Source organism: Marmota monax, unplaced genomic scaffold (genome assembly GCF_021218885.2).
Source record: "Marmota monax isolate L192 unplaced genomic scaffold, Marmota_monax_Labrador192_F-V1.1 WCK01_AAM20220418_F8-fsc00017, whole genome shotgun sequence".
In the NCBI taxonomy this organism is placed as follows: Eukaryota; Metazoa; Chordata; class Mammalia; order Rodentia; family Sciuridae; genus Marmota; species Marmota monax.
Genome location: NW_026695241.1, coordinates 5,081,212 through 5,106,193, shown reverse-complemented (window position 1 = coordinate 5,106,193; position 24,982 = coordinate 5,081,212). Strand labels below are relative to the sequence as shown.

Below are 24,982 nucleotides of genomic sequence, written 5' to 3'. Positions count from 1 at the left end.
CCAGCCCATCTCAATGCTTACCAATTTTTCAGCCCTCATCAGAGCTTGCACCCTGCTTGTGATTTTGCTTTATCTCTGAGTCCCAGCAACTTCTCACCTGGCCACCCCACTGCACCCCGAGCACCTGCAGCTCTTGCTTGGAAAGACCCTTGGTTTGTATGGCTGCAGATCCTCACCTCTTCCCAGGGCAGTTGGGCTTATCACCAAGGCTCAGGGAGGTAACAGAGACCTAGGGGGACTAAGAGGAAAAGCAGCCCCCACTGAAGCCAAGCCAAAGGTGCACAGAAAGGGGTGGCAAGCATCTGTGGAAATTGAATTTTGAAAGAGAAGAGTTTGGCCAAGGGAAAGCATGAGCCCTGCAAAACAGCTAGGAAAGTCTTCACATCGGATGTCAAGAGTGAGCTGCGTCAGGTGGCCTCCCCCAGGCCTCCACGAGTATCCCTCCCAACCTCCTGCTCTGTGGAACAGAACACCTCTCCCAGGGAGAGGAATGTGCCAGTTGCTGCCACCTTTCAGACCAGAGGAGTGTCTGGCCCTAAGGTCTCTATGATAGGCCTGTATGTTGGGTTGTCCCAACACACCTTGTGGTGAAAACAACAACAGCAAAAAATTTGGCCTGAGAAGCGGGAGACTTAGATATTAAACCCAACTCACTTTAACTTTGTCCAAAATGTTCCTCCTCTTTGAGTCTGTCTCCAACTCTATAAAAGTTGGATGACATAATAACTAACATCCCTTCCAGCTCCGAGATTCTACATATTAAGTTCCTGTACAAAAAACTCCCTCTCACTGATCTACTTATGTTCAGATCAGTAGCATCAAATTTTCCACTGGCGCAGAGGTTGGTTCAGATGCATGGGGACTGTCACATTGATGAATGTCCACATGTACCAGCTCTCCGGTGCATGCCTAGAGAGAGAACCACGCCAGGTCCGGGCTGGCTTATCGGGCCTCCCGGATGCATCAGACAGGTCGTGAGAGCCGACCCGACCGCAGCCTCCATCAAGAGAGACTTGGAAGGCAGTACTTCCCTTATCCTTTTTTTCTGTTTGCTTCCATGATGTTGTTTGGATGTGTTTCTCAGCCCCTCCAGGGCTGACTTTTAGGCAAGAGAATAATGTCTTAGAGAATTTAAACTGGCAGGACCTTTCCAGGAAAATGCAACATAGAAATCACACCCTAGAAGAAGAAATGGAAGTGACAGCTAGAGATTGCTATGGACTCCTTCACTTGGCTCAGTGCAGATCTAGCAGGGAGGAAAGTAAAATAGCCCTCCAATAAAAATAAACAGAAAGATCACATAGCAGATGCCAATGGAGCAAGGGACAAAATTCTCCATCGGTGATGAGTAACTCCTTCAGAGTAAAAAGACACCACAGTGGATGGGGTGGGCATGGCAGGGGTGGCAGTGACGGGGTGTTGGGGAGGTGATGTCCCATCAGAATCTGCAGATCATCTGCGACTTGGAGCATCTGGGTAACTCAGGAAAAGTATTCCCTTGGCTGGATATTATTTCTAACTAGGGCAGAATAACTCACTTCTATCACTTCCTGATTTAGACACAAACTTCCTGAAGGCAGGGAGCAGGGGTTCGTTAAATCCAACTTGAGCCCTTAACATGTATCAAAATCTACAATAAGAAGCTGGGCCTGGTGGCTCACACCTGTAGTCCCAGCCACTCAGAGGCTAAGGTGGGAAGACCACTGGAGCCCAGGAGTTTAAGACCAGCATGGGCAAGAGAGAGGGACCGTGCTTCGAACAAAACAAAACACAAAAAAGAACTATAATAATGACGTGAGGGTGATGGTGACAACTGACTTCAAAGGGCAGTGAGGGCTGGGGATGGCTCAGTGGTGGAGCACTGGTCTGCCATGTGCAAGGCCCTGGGTTCAATTCCCAGCACCACAAACAAAACAAAGCAAAACCAGGATAAAAGGATGCTGATGATATCAACTCAAAAGCCTTCTGCCTCCCACTCAAAGAAACCATTATGCCCCTTAGGACACCCATTAGGCCACATCTCACAGGATCCTTGGTGGCCAGCAACTCCCAGCTTCCCCACGTGCCCCAGTGAGCCATTACCTAAGCACTGGCCTTCCAGCAGCCAGTAGCCGTCGGTGCAAGAGCAGGTGTACCCTCCCTCCGTGTTGATGCAGATCTGAGTCGGGTTGCACTGGTGGGAATCTGTTGCACACTCGTCCACATCTGTAACACAGAAGCATTCCAGACATGTCACCTAGACCTTTCTATGATCCCTGGTAACTCCAGAGGTGCCAGGTGCTTGTTGGTTGAGGACAAAAGGCAGGAGATAATGCTGCAGGGTTGCACCCAAGCATCTTCCTGAATAGCCACCTTTAGGAGACGCTGGTCTCTGATTAAAGGAGGCAGAGCTAATCTCTGATCACAAGAAGTCCACAGCAAATGATGAGCAGGTGGTTAGGAAAAGAGCACATAACCTCAGGCCCTCTTCTGCCACCCTATGCCATCACTGTCTGAAGGACGCCACCTTGACCACAACAGTGCTTGGTTTAGAAAGGCACTTGGAATTAGGCTTATTCATTCATGTGGAGCAGGGTCTGCTGTATACCTACTGTTTGCAGGACTCTGAGAGCCACCACTGTGAACAGATCAAAAGTTAAGTCAATGTTTAACACCAACAGGATCTGCTAGTCCAGTTCCTCAGTCATATTCATCCAGGAAAGCCTTTCAGCTAGACACCTGCCCCTTCCCCAAGCTTCACAGAGCCCTGCAGGCTTCCCCCAGAGACAAAGCTTCAGAGTGAAGGCGCTTGTGCCCAGTTCGGCCCCTGCTCCTTAACTGAGGGCTTCAGCACAGGGATCTAGCTGTATTCGAGTCCATCTCTCCCAAGGTGTCTGGCACAGATTCTGCGTACTGTCCGAGCTCAGAACTGCGGGTTTAAACTAAAACACCCTCCTCTCCCCTCTTTCCCCCTGCTCTGCAACCTGGATCCTAAGATGGGACATCGGGATGCCACGTGCTCACTTTGACCTGAAGAGGAGACGTCACCAAACATTCATGTGTTGGCTCACTCCACACAGGTCCACCGTGGGCCTGGATCTGCCCAGCCCAGTTCCACCACTTTTCCACATTGTCAGCCTGTGTTCACCCGCCTGCGCCTCCCTGTCACCCCTCATTACTGCAGCAGGATCTGCTCATCTATACCTTCTTCCCCCTCCTCCAAATGTGCCACTGGAGGGAACATTAAAGGCTGCAACTGACCATGTGCTGTGCCCAACACCTTGTTTGTTACTGTATTTTTTTTCCAAAGTACCTTTGAGGTGGACTCATGATCCCATTGTACAGATGAGAAAACTGAGCTGAGAGAGCTAATAAGCTCCCAGCCAAGGGCTGAGCTCAGGCCTCTCTGCCTGTCTGACTCCAAGTGGGATGACAGAGGGACCACACAGGTTCAGAAGGAAGCTGGCAGAGCACGCAGAGCAGAGAGGGCCAAACTGTGGCTGCCTTTTCCCCACGCCATCTCACAAATCATCTGCCTGCTGACACTTCAGGTTGCAGACTTGAACCCCAGCCATTAGTGTGACCCAGTGTGAGCTCCCTGAGCCAGAGCCCTGTGGCGCACAGTGCTTTGCACACTCTGCACCGGTCACAACCATGTGGACATCTGAACAGGCAGGCAACGGTCTCTTGGAGTCGAGTGATGCCCCGTCCAACACCTGCATGCAACAAGTCAACATTAATGGCACCAACCAATCCCCACTCCACTCCAAAGGGACTGTTGTCTGGGCCCAGGTGGAGCCAGCCTTCTTCCCTCTAAACATGGACAGAGCCCGTGCCACCCTGAGGTGCTGACTACGTGCAGATTTGAGGCCAAGCCCCAGTGAGTGCTCGGCTGTGGGAACTCCTGTCCCAGCCCTTTACATCCCTTCCAGCCTTGCTCTGCCCACCGAGCCAAGCCTCCCCAGGGGACCCAGTGAATAATACTTGGCCATGGGCCGCTCCTGCTCCAATGTATATCGAAGCTTATGACAATAAATAATGCCGCTATCGGCTGGTGCATGTTTACATTTTCCCAGTGGGGAGTGATGGATGGCGATTGTACCCTGAGAACAACACTGCCTGAGGAATTTCTGCTCTTTTTCCTGCTTTGAGGGGAATGAAGGGTGAGGGAGACCAAAGTGGGTGAGGAGCTGTTGGAGAGCAGAGGAGCCAGCAAGTTCCCAAGTCTCTGTGTTTACGTAACTTAGAGTGTTCACAACATGCCACACAAACCAAGCACATGTAAGTGGACCAGACTGGGCTCAGAAGGGCCCATGTGTGTACACACACACACACACACAAAGTATTCAGGCCTAGAAACAAAATCTCTGAGGTTCACTTTTTCAAACACTCTCCCTCTTTCCTGAACTACAGATACTCCATTACACCTCAGTTCTCTCAATGTGCATGTAAAAAGTTAAAATTTTAATTGTCATGATTAATTTATACTGAATTGTCAATATATTTTGGGGAACTCAGTAAGTCCCTGGAACTTTCTGAACTCATATCCTTAAAGCACACTGGGCCTAACACCAGGTCCATGGGAAGCATTCCGTTAGCTGTTGGATGAATGAACACATGAACCATCGAGATCACTGAAGCCCCCGACAGCTTCTTCCCAGCCCCCAGGCTGCCAACGTGCACTTTAAAAGCAACCACCACCCCCAAACCACTGTCAGCTCACACACCTGATGGAGCTCAAACTGGCCGTGTTCACACACTGTGGGTGTCCACACAGGACCGAAGGATGCCTCGCGCATTCCAGCTCTCGGCTGAATTGCTTACATTAAATACATTTGACTTAAATAACAGAAGGAAAATACATCGACCCACTCCAAGGACATTCTTTGGCAGGGACTCCTTTTCTGCATCAGTGGAAAAGTACAAGTTATGGCAACCTGAGCAAGCGTCATTATCCTCACGCGCAAACCGCGTCTGTTATTTCCTTTCCTGTGGAACAGCAAGAGTCCCCCCCCCCAGAGAAAGGAAAGCTGGGTGAAGTCAGTCATTTATCCATTCATTCGCTCATTCATTCTTGACACTCTACAGGGCCTGCATGTGTGTCCTCCAAACCTCCAGGCCATCCAGGAGAGCTGGCACCAAGCAAAATCCCTCCTGCTGGGACTTCACAGAGTGTCCTTCTGGGCCCCAACAGCTGTCTGGACACTTGGGAGATTTTGTCACAGCACCCATGGGTTGTTTCTCCCCAGGTGGGGCAACGTCTATCTGCTGTCCAGGTGACCGGCACCCTTGCAACTGGAGGGAAGTGTTCACTGAATTTTCCAGAATGCAAAAAAGCCTAGTGTTGTCCAGGAGGAAGTCAGCTCTGAGGACTCATAAAGCTCTATCTGCACCATCACTTCTTCCCTCAGATGTCCCCAGAGTGGACTTTTCAATCCCAAACAACTGCTCTTAAAAATCATGAAGATCAGTCCACATATCATCTCCTTGAGGACTTCCTGTGAGGCCCCGGGCAGAGATGGGTTCCTCGGCCCAGGACAGAGGGCCACATTGAGGGACGGTCATTTACAATCTTATCCCACTAGCTAGGCCCCACTAGCTAGGCTGGGTCCCCCAGCAACATAGCAAACTTCATGTGGGCAGGTGTGCTCAGGAGGTGTGAAGGAGGCACTGTCCTTTGGACGGGTGTGCCCAAGGAATGAAAGACTGCCTTTCCTTCAAGTCTAGTCTAAATGTCATAGAGGCACCAGATGAAAGAACTGGCCTTGAGGCATCACAGTGCACCTGTCCAACAATTCTGGGGACAACAAAACATACAGAAAAATCAGACACCCTTCATTGTAGTCAAGAGACAGCACAAGAAGGCACCACAGTCCACCAGCCACCACAAGTTTGAGCCCCTGGAGCAGGTCTGCAGCTGAAGGGCTGACTGGCAAACCCCCACCAGAATCTCTCCAATGAGAACTATGCTATATTATTGCCATTTTATGCCTTCTCCTTGAAAGTGGGCTGCTTTCCTGAAAACACCATGTACCCACATTTCCACCCCATATAAATTGACTTCAAGTATGATCTAGTGTTAACTCTCAGTTATTACCTAAAAATCTCCATAGGCAGGCACAGTAGACTTAATGTACTGCCACTAATAGGTGATAATATGTTTGAATATCAGTGACATGGACATGCATGCCAGCTGTTTGTTACATTTGAAGGTACATCATAGACACATGCCGCATTTATTCCTGAGTGTTAAAGAGAGAATACTTGGACTGGTTTCATAACCAATCCTAACTGAAATAAAATATTCTTTTAAAACCCTACTAAACACGAATGGTTCCCTGTGTCATTAGTGAGAACAGTTTCTAGGCCACCTCTTAGTACTACAGTTTAGGAGGAAAATGAGCCGGAAGGATGAGACCTCCCTAGAAAAGGCTACAGGAGGGAAAAACTTAAGAACTCTGGGAGAAGACTAATGCAGCCTGCCTCCCCGGCTGCCGTGAGAGCTTGTAAATTGCCCTGTGCAAGGGTCACCCCTGCTGCTGGGCCCCTTGTGGATGCCTAGGAAATATTAGTTTCTTCCCTAGTGAGTGACTGTTCCCAGCAGCTGTGGGAGATAGGGGAAGCTTGGCTTCTGCCTCCTGCAGGCTCTGTTCTAGAATTTACCAAAGACACCAAGACCACAGCACCAGGGCTCGGTGGGCTCTATGGCACGGTTGGTTCTATGGTTCTGTCACAGCTGAAGCCAAAGGCTTCTCCCCCTCAACCCCAGCCACATGGTGGGGGATCAGGACAAGAGGGGAAAAAAGACAAAGACGGGGTCCATGCCTTGAAAGTGGGGTCTCACTTTCCACCTGTGAGCTCTGGCACCTAGGGGCCCACCTGTGATTCTAGAATTATCTGTAGCCAAAGACATAAAGTATGAGTGTCTTACCTACATCCACAGCCCTGTGTTCAACCTCTACACAATCTCTGGTTCTGCCCTTTCTCTGCGCTTGCGTGCGCCGACTGCGTGAACGAGCAAGCACTGACTTCGGGAGCCCGGGTCTGCAACCTCAGCCGAATGTCTCTGTTCTTGTGTGAGAACAGTCACGGGCCAAGGGGGAACATTCTCACTTGGTGACACAGGAGAAGCTGTCCAAGAGCCCTAGGAAAGTGACACCTCTCCAAGGCTCTACTCTTCCTTTTTTGGATATAGCAAAGATAATTTCCTTGGTAGTAAATTTTTACCCAGTGAAACAACATGTTTTCCTGGCCCGGTTTTGTTCCTGCCTTGCTCCAGCTAATGGGGCTTGATAAGAAAGAAGAAAATAACAATGGCACATTCCTTGCCTCCAAGTGAAGCCAGGTGCAGCCCGGCTGCTGGGCTGGGTTGGTGCCATTTTTCAGCCAGGCAGGCCCAGCCAAGGCGGGGAGCTACACAGGGTCTCCTTCCCAAACACCTGCTTAATGAAGATCCCAGGGTTGGAGAGCTCGCTTGTTGAATTCCTAGGTCATCTGTACTCCATGTGTCTTGGGTGATCATTAGCAATCAGGTTTGTTCATGGGGCTCGATATTAAGCGTGGAATACCAAGCTTGCTCATTTTGTGCCTTTAATTAGGCAACAAATATGTGGTCCTTATTCCAAACAAACAAAGAAAAGTCTTTCCCTTTTGGATAAAACCAGCTGGAATCCAGGATCCAACCTCTCCATGGATTATCTATCCGTAACGTGAGAGCTTAGAGGGAAGTTCTGAAAGACCCCAGTTAGCTATGATCTTCTACAGAGACAAACTACAAACAATGAGAATCACATTGTTTGGTTCTTGGGTAATTATTTTCATCCACAAAGTGCTTAGTAAACATCCTCGACTGTAGCTGCTTTCAAACTGGGCAGTGACTTGGCCAAGCCCAGGCATTCAACTCTTGCCAATGCGTGAAAGGCCACTGCACCGGAGGAGGGGAAGCGCACATATCTTCTTGAACATCATGCATCAAGACATCCTGAGAGCAAGGGGACAAGGCTGGGGACTGGCCATCCAGACGTTTTTGTTGTTGTTGTTTTGAGGGTTGCAAGACTTGGGCCATTATTGTTACTAAAAAGCAAACAGACATGGAACTCAAAGTAGATTGCCATTTTCTAAAATCCTTGCTGTATGTCCATCAACAGAGAACATTTCTGAGTCTATGTGAGCCAGTGGTTGCCAAACCTAGCAACCAAACAGAATCATTTGACTGTATCAGAATGCCTGGGGTTGAGGCTTGGCAAGCTGTATTATTTTAAAGTTACCTAAATGAATCCCATGCAAAACCATCTCTGGAACCCACCACTAGACCAACTTTAAAGTGCATATCACTCAGTAGGAATTTTGTTAAAATACAGGTTCTCATTCAGTGGATTCTGCATGTCCAACACACACCCCCCAGGTGATTCCTGGGGCCCAGGCTGCTGACTTAGGGACACTTCATGAAATGTGCTAGACTCTTCTGAGTGAGGTTTGGCTCTGTATCCATGTAACTTGCTTAGAGTTTCAGAAGATATTCAAGAGAGTCCAGGAGGGAATTTAAATGTTTAAAAATATTAAGCAGCAATTCCTAACCGATTCTTCCCTCTCTAAGATAAAGCCAGTTGGCTACAGTAGTACAGTCAGCCCTCCATATCCACGGGCTCCACATCCACGGATTCTACCGCCAGCAGATCTTCCTCAGCATACACAGGCTTTCCTCCTTGTGATCATTCCCTAAACAATGCAGCATGACAACTTTTTACATGGCATTTACATTGCATTAGGTTTTATAGGTCATCTAGATGGTTTAAAGTATATGAGATGACGTGCAGAGGTTAGATACCAATAATACATCATTATATATAAGAGCTTGGGTGTCAGAGGACAGAGCCTAGTGCAGCCTAACCTGAACAGCATGCCCCTATGCAGTCCCACCTGCCGTGGTCGGGTGCCGACTGTGCAATGCCTTGACCGAGGGCATCGTGAGCCTCCCCAAGGTCCTTCTTCCCTTTACTTCACTAGTGGCATTCAGATTTCCACCAGTAACTCAATTCCCTGGCTCTTAACTAAGTTCTTCGAAACTCTGTTCCTAAAGTGGAGACCAAAAGTACAAGATTCCAATGAGGAGGAGGGACAAAGTCTCTCCTCCAGGCTAGAGCACCGTTGTTCACCCCATACTGTGAACACGGTCCATAGGTATGGACGCTCTGGAATCCCGCCACCTGTATGTCTAACCACAGGCTCTGCTCTCATTCCCTGGAGCCTATGCCCCACCCACATCCTGACCCCTGTGTCTGCTGTGACCCTCAGTGTTGGGCCAGGGTGTGGCTCCATGGCACAGTGCTGGCATTACACTCTGGGTTCCATGCCTAGCACTGCACACACACAAACGCTCTCTCAGAATGATAGCCTGGGTGCTCCTTGTCCCCTCCTGCCCGATCCCCCGCCAGCTCCCTGCTCCCAACACTCTGTCTCAGTTACTGGTGCCACCATTTTCCAGTACCCAGAGCTACAGACCTCAGGCACCCTTCAGTTGCCCCCTTACTTCCTGCTCTCCATAATGGCCCAGGCTCGGGAACCCTCCTTCAGAAAATTTTGCAAAAAATCCTCTTCTTTCTTTTCATCTACTGTTCCAAAGACTCTGGGTCCTCCCTGTCTTTCTCCAAATGACTGTGTGGTTAACTCCATCATTTCTCTGCAACCTGTAGTCTCTCCCTGCTAAAAGTGCACAAAACACAACCTTCAGAACCATCCAGAACACAGACGCAGCCCTGCTACTCAAAGCCTCCTTAGGACACTCAGGGCATTTGCTTCACACTTGGGCACCAAGGCACAACCAGCCTGCCCCTCTACTCCACCACGCACAAAGCACCTCCACGTCTGGTCGAATTACACTAGGGAATCGTTTGGATGTGGTTCTGTCTAAACTGTGACTACTACTACTTCTTCTTCTCCTTCTTCTTCTTCTTTCTGGTCTCAGGGATTGAAGCCAGGGGCACTTAACCTCTGAGCCACCACCCCCCAGTCCCCCCTTTTTGAGACAGGATCTTGCTAAGTTACTGAGGCTGGCTTTGAACTTGCAATCCTCCTGCCTCAGCCTCCGGAGTCTCTGGGATCATAAGCATGTGCCACTGTGATCTGCTGAATCTTTTGTTCTTGAAAACAGAAAATGGGGCTTATCTTACTGTGTCCTCAACACTCACAGAGCCTGCCACCTGAGGGAGTACTGAAGTGACACTGTGTCCTCAGCATCTCAAAGAGCATGCCACCTGAGAGAGTACTGGAGTGAGTACTGAGATGAGTACTGAGGTAAGTACTGGAGTGAGTACTGAGGTAAGTACTGAAGTGAGTTCTAGTGGAAACACAGACACTCCACTCTGAGACTCTCTGAAGGTGATAGGGAAAGTTCTTTAAGCCACTGGACATCAGAAGTGACCAGTACAGACACCCACCTGTGCCATGGCTCACATCTCATTCCCATGGGAGAAGGCTGCCTGGTGGACATTTGTGGACAGTTCCAGCAGAGCCTGGGCCTGTGGTGCTGGTGGCCTGTTCCTATGCTAGCCATAGCCCAGGGCTGCCTTGACTGTGTCCCCGACCTCCTGAGGTTTCGACATTCAGGTGGGTCTCAGTCTGTCTAAGCTGCTTTAACAAAAATACAACACAGAAGGTCACCTACATGGGCACTTATTTCTCACAGTTCTGGAGTCTAGAAGTCCAAGATCAGGCTGCCAGCAGGTCCAGTGTCTGGGGAGGACCCCCAGATGGTAGAGAGGAAGCTCAGGGCTCTTTCCCCCCTTTGTGGGGCACCAATCTCGTCACAGGGGCTCCACACCCATGACCTCATCCAAACATCACAACTCTCAAAGGTGCCACCTCTGAATCCCATCACAGTGGGAATATAAATGGGGGAGGGGGGTCAAGCATTCTTGGTGTCGTGGAGTCCTGATGGAGTGTGCATCCTCCTCTTGACAAGAAAGAACTTTATCCTCAGCAATCACATGAAAAGAACGTCAGGGAAGGAAAAAGACAACTCCCCAGCCTAAAAATAGGCACTCATAGGGCATGACTGGGAAATCCAATCTACCCTTCCATCTGGGCCAAACCCCGAAGCCTGGTGTTGGCTGTGAGAACACCCAGGTGTACAAATTCTCCCTGAGGGACTGGTCAGATAGTGGGAACTGCAGGTGTCCTCTTCCCATGCTGCCTCAGAAGACCCTGCTGTGACCGGTTCCCCCACAGACTGGCACACCCTGACCTTCTGCATAGCCTCCTCCTTACTGCTGATGGTGTGGCCATCCCCTGTGCTCCAGGAGCCGGACAGACACAGCACACAGAAGAGGGCGTGAGGACACTGCAGAGGCCACCAAACAAGCAACAGAGAGGTGAGGGCAGGTCCGGATGCTGGACAGACGATGTACGGAAATGACTGTCAAGCACACCCATCCTGGAAACCTGTGTTCCCTGGAGTCAAGGGTGGAAAAGCGACAGGCGGCTCTTACAACATAATACGTCTCAAGAAATGGGACAGCAGGTGATTAAGAGAACTCGTGTCCCGCCCAGCAACCAACCCACCCTCCTGGTCTCCTCTCCTGTCCCCGCCCCTCCACCGTGGGAGGGCGCAAGGCCCCCTGTACTTCCTCTCTAGCATATCTGAGCATAGCTGTCCAGGCCATGACTTGAGAGGCGACACCTGTGGGGAGCACATGGGCAGCTACATGTCCCGAGACTCTACAAGTGAGAGCCACACCCACACGGCCCAGGGCTGAACCAACCACGCCCTGCTTCCCACCACCCTTTGGACTTGGTAAAAGTTGCTTATATCACTTGAACCTAAAATAAATATTTGAACCAAGTAAACACTTTCCAGGATTGCGTGTTTGCCCGGCAGGTGGAACAGGGGCTGCCCCTTCCACCCAGCTCTCTGGGGTCAGCAGCAGGCTCCCAGAGTCCCTAGGGGGGAAGGCACTACACGGGAGGCCAACCACCTGGCTGACCGGCCAGAGCACTTCAGCCCTCCTTCCTGCACCAAGGGCCCAGTGCGCGAGGCCCAAGGCCAACAGCACATCTGTTCAGGACTCATCTGTGCCACACACATTTTCCATGGGCCAACGATGTCATGAACAGCACATGGGCTGTTTGAGAACACACAAGGGTCAGCTGATCCTCAGGCAGGATGGTGGCACGTGGGGCGACGAGTGGAGCATCCCTAGGAGGAGCAGGCTTCCTGGAGTCGACGACATTTGGGTGAAGCTGGAAGGATTATGAGGCAGAGATTGCCATCATCCTCCAATATCCATTCTCCCAACCAAAGCCTGAATTTTTAACTTCCCTTACAGTGAAGGGTGGCTATGTGACTAAATTATGGCCAATGGGAAATAAGTAATGCACACAACATTTGGGTATGGGTGTGTCATCTGCTTGTCCCTCCTCTCCTCCCTCTGATTGGGATACAGATGTGATGAAGAGCTGGAACAGCTACATTGGATCCAGAAATGAAAGCTACTCATTGAGACACCCAACCAGCCCTGAGCCACTTGCCTCTGGTCTGTAGCATAAAAGAGAAATCAAATTCTCTCTTACCTAAAAATGTATTGAAGGTCTCTTTATTAGAGCAGCTGTGTGCCCCAATGCAAATGAGCAGGAGTGAGCCAAAGAAGAAGATGGGGGACAGCCAGCACAAGGACACAGATGCCTGAGGAGCACAGCATATTTGGAGCTAAGAGCAGTTTCAGCTGAGCAATTTCATGAGGGATGCCTGGGTGAGCGAGTCAGACTCAGGGGCTGGGTGGGAGCATTGGTAAAGGCATCATGTACCAGGCTGAGGAGGCAGGAGGACAGGAAGGGACAGGAGGAGAGAGGAAGAGACAGAAACACAGCCCTTCTCTCCTGCATGTGGGAACTGGTGCTGATTCGGTTTCAGGAATCGCTTTGCTCACTGAGACTCGCCCAGAATCCTCTTCCTTCCCAGTTCTGCTTCCCAGATGATTCATGCACAGGCAAGGTGCAGAAGCATGGGACCAGGGAATTTCTAACTTCTTCCCACCTGCAGAACTCGGCCACCTGCAGCACCTCCTACCTCAGCACATGGTGATTGACTTGTCTCTGTGCAGGGCTCTGGGTCACCCGTGTGAGGGTCAAGAGCAGGCTGGGCTCCGGCTAGAGTTTGGGTCCTGACCCATCCAGGCTGACTTCCAGGAAGTCCTCAAACCAAGGGAGGGAGGAAGGGATCCTGGAAGCCTCGAGAAGGTCTTTCGGGAACATGGCGTTGATTCTGTTCAGCTCAGCTGTGCCACATGCTGCTGAGAAGCATGGAGGACGAGGATGGGAATGACAATGAGCCCCTGGACCTGAATTTGAGGGACTCACTGACGACCTGGTGATGGGCAGAAAGAAAGAGGTGGAAGCCTGACCAGAGTGGAGGTGGGAATGACAGGTGTGGTGTGGCGGCAGCATCAAAGGCAGAGACAGAGAAGACGGACGCGTGGTGCCGGGAAGCACACTGGGTCAGCTGTTCCTAGGGTGCTGTTTTATTATTAGAATTTCCTCTACTTCTCCCTACTAATGCTTATCAAAAAAGCATTTATTAAAAACCAACCAGCAATTATAAGTAGACTCCTGATCCTATCCTTTAATGTCAAGGGATAAATCTGGGGGGACTCACCTTGCTGTGGTGTTTTTTAAAAAAATATATGGATGTCAAATTGTTCTGATTGAAGAGAACTCATCAAAACAAAAAAATCACTGGGGAAGCTATAGAATATAGCTCAGAAGCCCCCCCTCCCTGCCCCCATCTCATTAAACCAGAATCCTTGGGAGGGGCCCAGGCATGGATTTTAATGTGCAGCCCACCTGAGAACAACTGATCTAGCCCAATGGTATGCTAAGAGTATTCTTGGAGGTTTGTTTTCTAAAGAAAAAATAATAATAAAGTGCCTGACTCAGGAGGTCTAGGAGAATCCCAGGATTGGTGTTTTTAAGGCATCACAAATGCTCCTGGTGCCAATGCCCAGGCTCGCAGAAACCCAGGGCTAGTCTCACCCGGGGACTGTGAGAAGCTTGAGGGTAGGAAGCATGTTTTAATTATCTTTGTAGCCCCCTGCTCCAGGCTCAGTGCCTGGTACAGAATACCATTTAAAAACTAGTCACTCACTTCACGGCCACTAGGAGGGTTACTGTAAAAAAAAATCAGTCCATCAAGGGGCTGGGGCTCAGGGGTAGAGCGCTTGCCAAGTGCGTGTGAGGCACCACATAAAAATAAATAAATAAAGGTACTATGTCCATCTATGACTTAAAAAATATATTTAAAAAAAAACAATGAATCAATTAGTTAATACAGGCTGGGGAGGATGTGGAAAAATCAGAACCCTTGTGTGCTTTTGGTGGGAATGTAAAATGGTGCCACTATGGAAAACAGTATGACACTTTCCCATAAAGTAAATGCAGCAGTCCCCCGATTCATGAATCAGGAGGCTGGTGGATGCCTCAAACCACGAACAGCACCAAATCCTATATATATACTATGTTTTTTCCTATATGTGTCAATGATAAATTTTAATTTATAAATTAGGCACAGTGAGAGATTAATAACAATAATGAATAATCACATAGAACAATTAAAACAATATACTATTAATAAGGGTTATGTGATGTGGTGTGTGTCTCTCTCTCAAAATATATTATTGTACTTTGAACTTTCCACTTAAAGGAAGCACTTCATGGCTTCTCTTTTTTAAATCCCAACTGTCAGCATTGCTACCCTCACACTTTGAGGATATTATTAAGTACAATAATGGTTACTTGAACACAAGCACTGCAATACTTGTGACCTTTAGTTTGATAACCACCACAACCACTAGCTGAGTAACGTGCAGGTAGCATATAGAGTAGGGATACACTGAACAAAAGATGATTCATTTTCTAGCAGAGATGGAGCAGGGCAAGTTTTCATCGAGTGACTTAGAACAGTGTGTAATTTTTACTTCTGGAATTTTCCATTCAATATTTTCAGAGCATTGTTAACCATTAACTGAGACCATGGAAAGCAAAACCTCAAATAAGGGAGCACTACTCTACAGAATTACCACATGATTGATCCAGCAATGATGCTTACAGACATATATACAAATTAATTTACATCAAGGTCTTAGAGATTTGCACACCCATGTTCATAACAGAATATCCACAACAGCCAAGCATTGGGAGCCACCCATCTCCACTAAAGAATAAGTGGATAAACAAAATGTGTTCTACATATACATGGAATGATAATTCAGTCTTAGGAAGGAAGAAAGTTTTGATACATGCTGTATCATGAATGAATCCTAAGATAAATAAGTTACTAAGAGAAAAACACTGTATGATTCCACTCACATGAGACATTTAAAAAAGCTAAACTCATCGAAACAGAAAGCAGGAAGGGGGCTGCTGGAGGGGAGAGAAAGGGAGGAGGTGTTGTTTAGTGAATATACTTTGAGAGAGTATTGAAGAATCAGTACACCAGAGCCGCTGAATACTGCCCAATGTACACTTAAGGATGGTTAAGATGGGGATCCATAAATTTTGGGTTTTATTACATCACTCGTTAAGTTATAATGTAATTTCCTGCATCTTCGTTTGCTCCCCCTACTAAAATAAAAGCTCAACACAGATTTTTTTTTAAATGGTTAAGATGGCAACTTTATGTCATGCATATTTTACCAGAGTTAAAATTAAACAACAACAAAAAAATAACTTGTCACTGAACCAACATTCAGATCTGTATTCTGCATGTGTTTACTGAGCACAGATCACATGCAAAACACTGTGATTTCATTCAACCTTCAAACAACTTCAAGGAATGCCATTATTTCCATGTCACAGGTGGGAAAACTGAAGCCACACGTGTGTGTATTGACCACGGACACCCAGCTCACAAGTGGTAAGTCAGGACTTGAATTCCAGTCTACTGACCTCATGGGTGCTATTCTCTCTCTACTTTTGAGGGAGAGGAAGAAGACAAAAGCTCTTTGTGCAAACACAATCAGTCCTCCCACCATCTGCTCCCCAAGGAGGCTTGGAAGCCTGTGTCTATCAAATACAAATCTGCCCTTTTCCAGCCAAGTCACATCTGGCCCTGACTAAGTGCACTGAGTATCACCTACTTAAGCCCTTCCACTGGCAGGCAGACCTGGCCAGGTGTCCAGCCAATATCAAGAGCATGGGGTAAGACCCAGATGTGGGCGATACTCAGTAGTTTTGCTGTCTCCTGTAAAGGCACAGATATTTCATCTCAGATGGGATTTAAATTGGAAAATTAAAACATCATCCTTTGGTGGAGGATGGGAAAGGCAGCGGAGCACAACAGACACTAGTATGGCAATATGTAAATCAATGGATGTGTAACTGATGTGATTCTGCAATCTGTGTATGGGGTGAAGGTGGGAGTTCATAACCCACTTGAATCAAAGTGTGGAATATGATATGTCAAGAAATTTGTAATGTTTTTGAACAACCCACAATAAAAAATTAAAAATAAAAAAAAAATAAAAAAAAAAACATCATCCTTTATGATGATGAAGAGGTCTTTGCCTTAGGAAAAGGAAGGCTTTTCTTCCTCCCTCTGTGTGGCGGTCTGCTACAGGAAGCAGGAGGGTAAGGAGATTAGGAGGAGCCAGGGGCTTGGGTCAGCACCTGTCCCAGGCTTCTGAAAAGCACACTGAGGACACGCATCAAATTACCCTCCCTTGCAGAACGTGAGCTCCTCAGGACAAAGACCACAGTCCTTCTGCATGCCTGGTATGGTACCTGACCCTTACTGTCAATGATAGCATGTAGCTAGCTGAGGGTTTACCAGGCAGACCATGACCATGACCCTAACCATGACTAGCTGTGTGTGTGTCAAGGGCTTACCCGGATGAATTAAGTAGTGTGCTCAGGTTAACATAGTTGGTTATTGGTAGATCAGAATGGAACCCAGCTCTGCAGCTCACGGTCATCCACTTCCATCACAGTAAACCATGGGACTGAAGTGAGCTAACACCCCTGCCCTAAGCAGTCTGGAAGGACTAACAGAAGTTACTACCTGGAATCACATGTGACAACATGAGGAACCTCTATGACATTATGCTAAGTCAAATGAGCCAGTCACAAAAGTCAAACGCTATATGATTCTGAGGTCCCCAGCATCATCAAATCCTGAGAGGCAGAGCACTACCAGGGGCTGGGCTAGGGAAAAAAGGAGAGTTGTCATTTAATGGAGGTAGAATTTTACATTTATAAAATGAAAAAGTTCTATGATCAGTTTCAGAACAACATCAAGGAACTTAACACGACCGAACTGCATTCTGAAAAGTGGTCGAGATAGGAAATTTTATGTTATAGGTTCCACAATAAAAAAAAAAGTCAATATCTGTAATTTACAGTCTCTTTCTTCATTGAGATTCATTCCATATTTTATAAACTGTGCTTATTCAATGAGAAAATTGACCTATGATTTAAAGCAAAACCCCATGAGAAAGAGTAGGGCAGTCACTCTGGGTCCCAGGAAGCTCAATGCTACACCCAAACTGCCCACACCTCTTCTGCAGGCTCTGCTCCACAAAGGCCCTGAGAACCCAGTGGACAGAGCAGGCACTCAGGGAGAAAGGGGATGGAGGGAGAAAGGCGCAGGTAGGGAAGGGAGGGGAGGGAAGCAGGATGAAGAGTCTGTACTATAAGGTGGGGCAGCCCAAGGCCCTTGTTCAAGGTCAGCACAGGGAGGAGTGTGCATGGGCTTTGGGGCAGACCTGATTCAAATCCTGCTGCCCCATTTTTTTTTTTTTTAAGATATGTGATTTTTAGGGGCTGGGGCTGTAGCTCAGTGGCAGAGCGCTTGCCTAGCATGCATGAGGCACTGGGTTCGATCCTCTGTAACACATAAAAATAAACAAACAAAATAAAGGCATTCTGTCCATCTACAACTACAAAAAAATTTTTCAAAAAAAGATATGTGATTTTAAGCAGGTTTTTTATTTGTTTGTTAGCTCCTAAAAGAGCTATTTTCCTCATCTGTAAGTGGAATTAATTAACTCAAAGGGGTTTTGGGAGGATCACAAGTAAGCAAAGTCCTTAGCACAGCACCAGACATGGAACTGGTCCCCAGACAAGGCTGGCTGAAGGGCTTCATTCCAAGAAGCAGGAGAAAGAGGAGGAAAGGGGAGGGAGAGGAGGGCATCCATCTCCCAAAAGAAGAGAAGAAAGGATTGAAAACCAGGTCCTCGCCCAGCGTGGCTCCATGGTGTGGGCAAGTCTTCCCCACACTGTCTCCTCTGAAAAATGGGGTCTCGGGATCCTCGCATCTGGGAAGGTGGACAAATCTGAACCCTCCGTGGTCCAGGTGAATGCCCTGCCCTCCCGAGGCAACGCCTGCCCCTCTCACCCGGGCAGGATAAGGAGGCCTTCTGGAGAATGCGAGAGGAAAAGGTGCCCGTGTGGTTGGAGAGCCGGGATGTGCCTCAGCATCCCAAGGGAGGACGTCGACCCTGTAGACCTGACTATTACACGTAGGGGAAACTTCAGGAGGGGGTGACCTGAGTGGAGGACAGTTTCTCACCTGATGCCACTTTGAAAGTATTTGGGAGCACAATGAAGTCATCTTCTCCTTCCCAATCTGCCTCCTGTCATCCGTTATAAACACTGCTTCGCCAAACATGGTTTCCACAAATATTTTCTATCATGAACACTGTTGTAATCTGTACATATTATTAGAATATATGGACATTGTTATAATATAGGAAGGTGGTACACCATATACATGTTGTTATAATATATAAACATTGTCATATTTCTGAAATTTGCTCTGAAATAAGATTTGGCTTTCTGCAGTGACGGAAATCCAACCCAGGGCCTCCTGCCTGCTAGCCAAGGGCTTCACCACTGAGTTACACAAGAAGGCTCTAAAATTTCCCTGTTGATCTCCTTCAATAGGCATCTTCAGAATGCAATTCTGGACTTAGAAGAAGACAGAGGAGCTAACGGCTCACCCCTCTCCTTAAGACACCAAAGTAGTTGTTGCTTCGAAACAGAAAATGTACTCACCAACACAAGGCTGCTCACATACCCATTCATTTAACCAATATGTCCTGACTGGTTACAGAACAGATTTGCATTTTTCATTCTTTGTCTTCCAGTACCCTTTACAAGCAGAATTCAGTCTACAGTTTTTGTAAACTACCTAGAAGCTCTTCGGCAAGTCTAAGGTGTTAATTCTTAGTTATTATAAATTATAAAAATGAGGCGGAAATGGTTAGTGTATGGAACAAAAACTGTGCTCCTTAAAAGTATATATCAAGAGGGGCTGGGGTTGTGGCTCAGTGGTAGAGCGCTTGCCTAGCATGTATGAGGCACTGGATTCGAGCCTCAGTACTACCACATATTAGATAAGTAAATAAAACAAAGGTTAAGAAAACAAAGGTTAAAAAAACACAACTCCATTAGCCCCACCGCTAACTAGTTTGTCAGTCTTCCCATTTTCCATTTTATTTTTTTCCATAGCTTTATTGAAGTACAATAAAATGCACATAATTGAAATATACATTTTGATCAGTTTTGACATGTTTATAACCCAAACAATCAGTAAGTCCTCCCATTTTTTAAATGGAACCATGCCTGAGTTTTGTGAATTCAAAGAGATACACCCTAAATATATGTGCAGAACATTTCCATCAGAGAAAAACTGCCTTTCTCTGGGACACCGTTACCTAGACCTTTCCTGTTTAGGGGGTGGATCTGAGGACCTCAGTAGTTTTGCCAGGAACCTCTCCCTCACTCCCACAGCGTCTGCTTCCCAGGACAAAGACGCAAGGGGTAAGCAGCATAGAAGACAGTTTTGCAGGCCATTATTTTTCTGGCACTCGCTGTCAAGATCATTTTGGAATATAGTCTAGTTGGCAGGATTGGGCAACTTGAACACGAAGATAATTCCTCTAATGGCTGGTGAGCAGACATTGATTCATCTGTCCTTCATTATATTAGCAAATATTTACCAAACAACTTCTACTTTCTTGGCACAAATCATATTCCAAACATATTGCACAGAATCTGTAGCACACAGACTGCATTCCCTGATGACAATGCAATTAAGTTAGAATCAATGCAAAAAGATAAATGAAATCCCCATAAATGCGTAAACTTTAAGGACTCACCACTAAATAAATCATGAACCATGAGAAGTAACTGCAATGGAATTTAGAAAAATTCTAGAACTTAATAGCAATGAAAATACTACACAGTCCTGTACTGAAATGATATTTTGGTCAACAACAAAGCACATATACAACAGTGGTCCCATTTGATTATGAAGAGCTGAAAGACTCCTATCACTTTGTATTTTTACTACACCTTTTTATGTTCAGATGCATAAATACCTACCACTGTATTACCGTTGCCCACAGTATTCATTACAGTAGCAAGCTGTATAGGTTTTCAGCCTGGGAGCAAGGCTATCCCACAAGACTCAGGTGTGCCGTAGGTTAGACCATCTAGCTCTGTGTCAGTGTATGTCACCACATTTCACATTTCTCAGAACACAGCCTGTTGTTAGGTGACACAGAGCTGTATACCCAAGCCTGTGGAACACACAGGGAAATACATAGATTCTTAAATACTAAAGAGGAATAATGAAAGGCTCAAAGAGTCAAGCATCCAGCCTGAGAAATTAGGAAAGGAGCAAAGAAATGCGACCCTTAGAAAGAAGAAAATAAGCATAAGAGCAGAAATTAATGGAATAAAAAGTGAAAGAAAAAAGAAAGATCATGTATGTAAGAAATAAATAAATAAATAAAAAGAAACCATTAAAAAAAAGAAAAAAAGAGAGAGGGGATCAGCAAAAACAAAAATCAGTTCTTTGAAAATGGTTAATAAAATGGATAGGACTTGGTAATATTTATACATACACACATATATATATATAAATATATAAGTATATATAAATAAATATATATATATACATAAATTATAGTTATATTTTATTTTTATGTGGTGCTGAGGATCAAACCAGTGCCCCGCACGTGCCAGGCAAGTGCTTTACCACTGAACCACAGCCCCAGCCCCAGCCCCAGCCATATTTACTTTTTAAGAAGAGTTTTAAAACATTAGATGTGAAAATAGCAATGAACCACAGAGGTTGAAAAGGTAATACTAAGAATGTTATAAAAAATATTCAAATAAATCTAAAAACTTAAATAGACAAATTATTAGAAAAACACCACATTGTGAAGCTGACTTAAGAAGAAATAAAAAAGTCCAAATAGTCCCATAATGTAAGGAATTTATATTCATAGCTAAAAATCTTTCCACTCATATATACAAACTACCAGCCTTCAATTTTCTTAAAGGTAAATCCTATTTAACTTTGCATGAACAGATCTAGCCTTCCAGAGAATAGAAAACAATGAAGATCTCACTTTATGAGGCTGAGATGATATTGAAATCAACAATTCAAAAATGGCATGTGAAAGGCCATTTAATTTATAGACAGTGATGACAAAAGTCCTAAATAAAATATTAGCCAAATAAATCAGTCAGTATGTTTTACACAAAATATGCTACATCGTAACCAAGTTTGTTATTCTAGAAATAAATATAAGGGTAGTTTAATAAGAAAATCTACCAATGTAATTCCTTGCATAGTTTTTAATGCATATAATTATCTTAATATTTGCAAAAAAAAAAAAAAAAGCACTTGTAGTGGGGATTGAACCCAGAGGCACTTAACCAAAATGAGAAAAAAAATAAAGAGATACATAGTATACAATACAAAGTATTGGAAACAATAAGAGAATTCCACAAGCCACCTGGATATAAGATCAATATGCAAACATAAATTGCATTTCTATACATTAGCAATAAAAAGAACACTGACATTCTAACAATACTATTAATACAGCAAAAAAAAAATCTAGATCTTAAGAATGAATCTAGACAAAGATATGCAAGAATTGTTTGGAGAAAATGGTAAAATCTTATTTAAAGATATTAAACAAGATCTTAAAAAGGGAAGAGATTGAAGTTCAAGGATACACAGAGCCAATGATGAAGTTGTCAGTTCTATCCAAATTTATCTAAAAGTTCAATGCAATTACAACCAAAATATCAACAGATTTTTTAAGGTCCTTAACCTGAGATTAGTCAAGATATTCTTGAAGAAAGTAAGACCTGTCCTATCAGATAATAAGACTAATTCTAAAGCTATTATAACACTGGGAAGAGAACAGAGAAACTCAGAACACAGCTGTAAACACTTGACAGGAAGATAGGGGGCACTGCAGAGCAATGGGGAAAAGAGTAGCTATTCAGCAAAAGGTGTTGGGGAAACAAATTACCCACATGAGAAAAGTGAAACTGAACTTGTCATCTCATCATATACAAAAATGGTTTCAAGGTTTTTGTATTAAAAGGCAAAGTCTTAGCACTTAAAAAGACAATAAAAGAAAATATATTCATGATCAAGATAATACAAACACTACAAGAAGATTAATAAACTCTGCATCAAATTAGGAATGTTCTCTGTTTAAAAATGCCATAAAGGGGCTGGGGTTGTGGCTTAGTGGCAGAGTGCTTGCCTCACACATGGGAGGCACTGGGTTCAATCCTCAGCACCATATAAAAATGAATAAACAAAATAAAGATATTGCATCCATCTATAACTAAAAAATATTTTTTGAAATGCCATAAAGACATTAAAAAGTTAAGGCACAAATTGAGAGAAGATATTGGCAGCTTCGCAATGAGAAAGGCATTGAATCTAAATGTATAAAGAACTCATTCAAATCACAAGTATGTAAAAGAAAGAAACCTCAAAAGTGGGCAAAAGATATCAGATAATTTCACAAAATAGAAAATACAAATTACCAATAACTTTATTAAAGGTGACTAACTTCATTTGCAACCTGGAAAATGCAATGAAGAACTGGGTGGGGTAGGTGGGACGTTTGACAATGACCAATCAGACTGGCACTGGTCAAGAATGCTATCAAGGGCTGGGGTTGGGGCTGGGGCTCAGCGGTAGAGCACTCACTTAGCACCTGTGAGGCCCTAGGTTCAATCCTCAGCACCACACAAAAATAAATAAATAAAATAAAAAGGTATTTGTCCAACTACAACTAAAAAATTTTATTAAAAAAAGAATGCTGTCAATACCAACCGTCGGCAAGACTGTGGATCAGAATAAACCCTTGTACACTGCTGATCAGTGTGTAAACTGTGGTTTGTTTGTTTGTTTTTTTTTTTTGAAAACAGTAAAGCATTGTTTTGTGAAGTTAAAATTACCATGCAATACAGCCCAGCTGTATGGTGCCCAGAAGAACATCCATGGCATCATCCTTAGCCATAGTAAAACACTAAAACAACCCCAAGTCTTCTAACAAAGGAGTGAATCATAAACTGTGGTATGGTATGGTCTCACAGTGGAAAAGTACACAAAACAAAAAACAAACTACAGCCACACTCAACAATATAGATGGGAATCTTGGAAATATGATGCTGAATGAAATTAGCAATTCTCAGAAGACCTTGGAAGGAGGAGGAAGGAGCAGCGGCAGAGAAGCGCCCAGTAGGTGTACCAGGGCAGGTTCTTTGGCTGGGTGCTGGCTCCGCTGCATGCATGGTTAACAGGCTCCCAGCTGACCTGTGAGCTATATACAATTTGCATATCAAATACTGCGCATGTCCTTTCTACAGTTCAGGTCACCCTTGACTGAGAGAGACAACAGAAGCAAGATATGCTGGTAAACATTTAAGGGGTCAATTAAAAGAAAAAAAAAACCTTGGAAACATTCAGTTCTGCAGATTTTATAGAAACTGAAGACTCCACCACATAGTCAATGGTCCTGTGAGGCAGACAGGGCAGGAATTGTTATCCCCACTACACAGAAGAGAGAAGGGAGATCCAGAAAGTTTAGGACTTATTCAGGGTCATACAACCAGTGAGGGACAGAGCTGAGGTCAGAACCACTTATCTTGTCCCTGGCCCTGAGGTCTTTCTGTAAACATATGCAGGAAAGATTCCAGTCTATCTCTAAAGATTCCAATACTGAGCACCTAGCATGATTCTGGTCCATTTTCAGAAAAGCATTACTTGATTGCTTAAGAATTTCTTTCTCAGTCCTGGGGCAGGGTACGTCCTTGGGCCATCATTCCAGTTCAAACACCTTAGAAAGCTTTTCTGCTCTTTGTAAGTGACCAATGGGACTTTTCCCCTTCAAGAGCAGGAGTTATCCTGATAAAAGTTGTCTCAAGGAATAAATGGCTATATATAGCTTCGTGTCTTGCTTATTTAGTGCCATCTAATGACACATGCTTTGTATATATTCTCCTAATCACAGAAAATTCTACCAGATACTCCTTATCCCCATTTAAAGATTAAAAACAAAACAAACAAACAAAAAAAAAAACAAGGCCATATCCAAGATGTAGTATGAGTAGAGGCCAGGAGATGAACAAGGAGTTGAGGCAATGAGAGCCCATGAGCAGGGGTCACTATATTAAAACGAAATGAGATCAGCGACACGTATGTGCTTTGATGTGGGGTGACAATGATAATAATGCTGGTGATATTCCACCAGCCTCCCCCTTCCCCCTGCAAGAGCAGGGTGGGAAAGGCAGAAGCAGAAAAGAATTCAAGCCAGGCACTAGGCATTTTCCTTGATTCAAAGCATGGTAACAGCCTGGTATTTCTAGGAAGAGGATTCACGGTATCATCTCCCTGATGATTTTTAGTGAAAGGGAGAGTTAGTTGGCTTTCATGGGCAGTGTAGGCACCTGCCTACCTGAGGACAGGTGAGTGGTATGGATGAAAGCGTCAAGTCCCTTCCTTCCTTACTGGGATCATCCCCCAAAGTCACAGAAGGGGATGTGTATGGCTGATGGGCTGGTGAGTGCATCCTTCATCTTCTGTTCCGGGTGACTGAGGGCAAACTCTGGGCCCTCTTGTTTCTTTGGTCTCTATGAAGAAGCCAGGATCCCAGTTACAGCTCTGGCCCCTCCGGCCTTCACACTTCCC

General features: G+C 45.5%; 1 protein-coding gene across 2 annotated transcripts in view; it reads right to left on the bottom strand.

Annotated features, from left to right (window-relative positions):
- Fbln5 (fibulin 5) overlaps nucleotides 1–24,982 on the bottom strand; it is a 74,120-nt gene that overhangs the window by 20,449 nt on the left and 28,689 nt on the right. For both annotated transcript variants that reach the window (XM_046440636.2, XM_046440635.2), the window contains exon 5: nucleotides 2,083–2,205. In XM_046440636.2, the coding sequence (XP_046296592.1) occupies nucleotides 2,083–2,205 (123 nt within the window). The remainder of the gene's footprint in view (nucleotides 1–2,082; nucleotides 2,206–24,982) is intronic.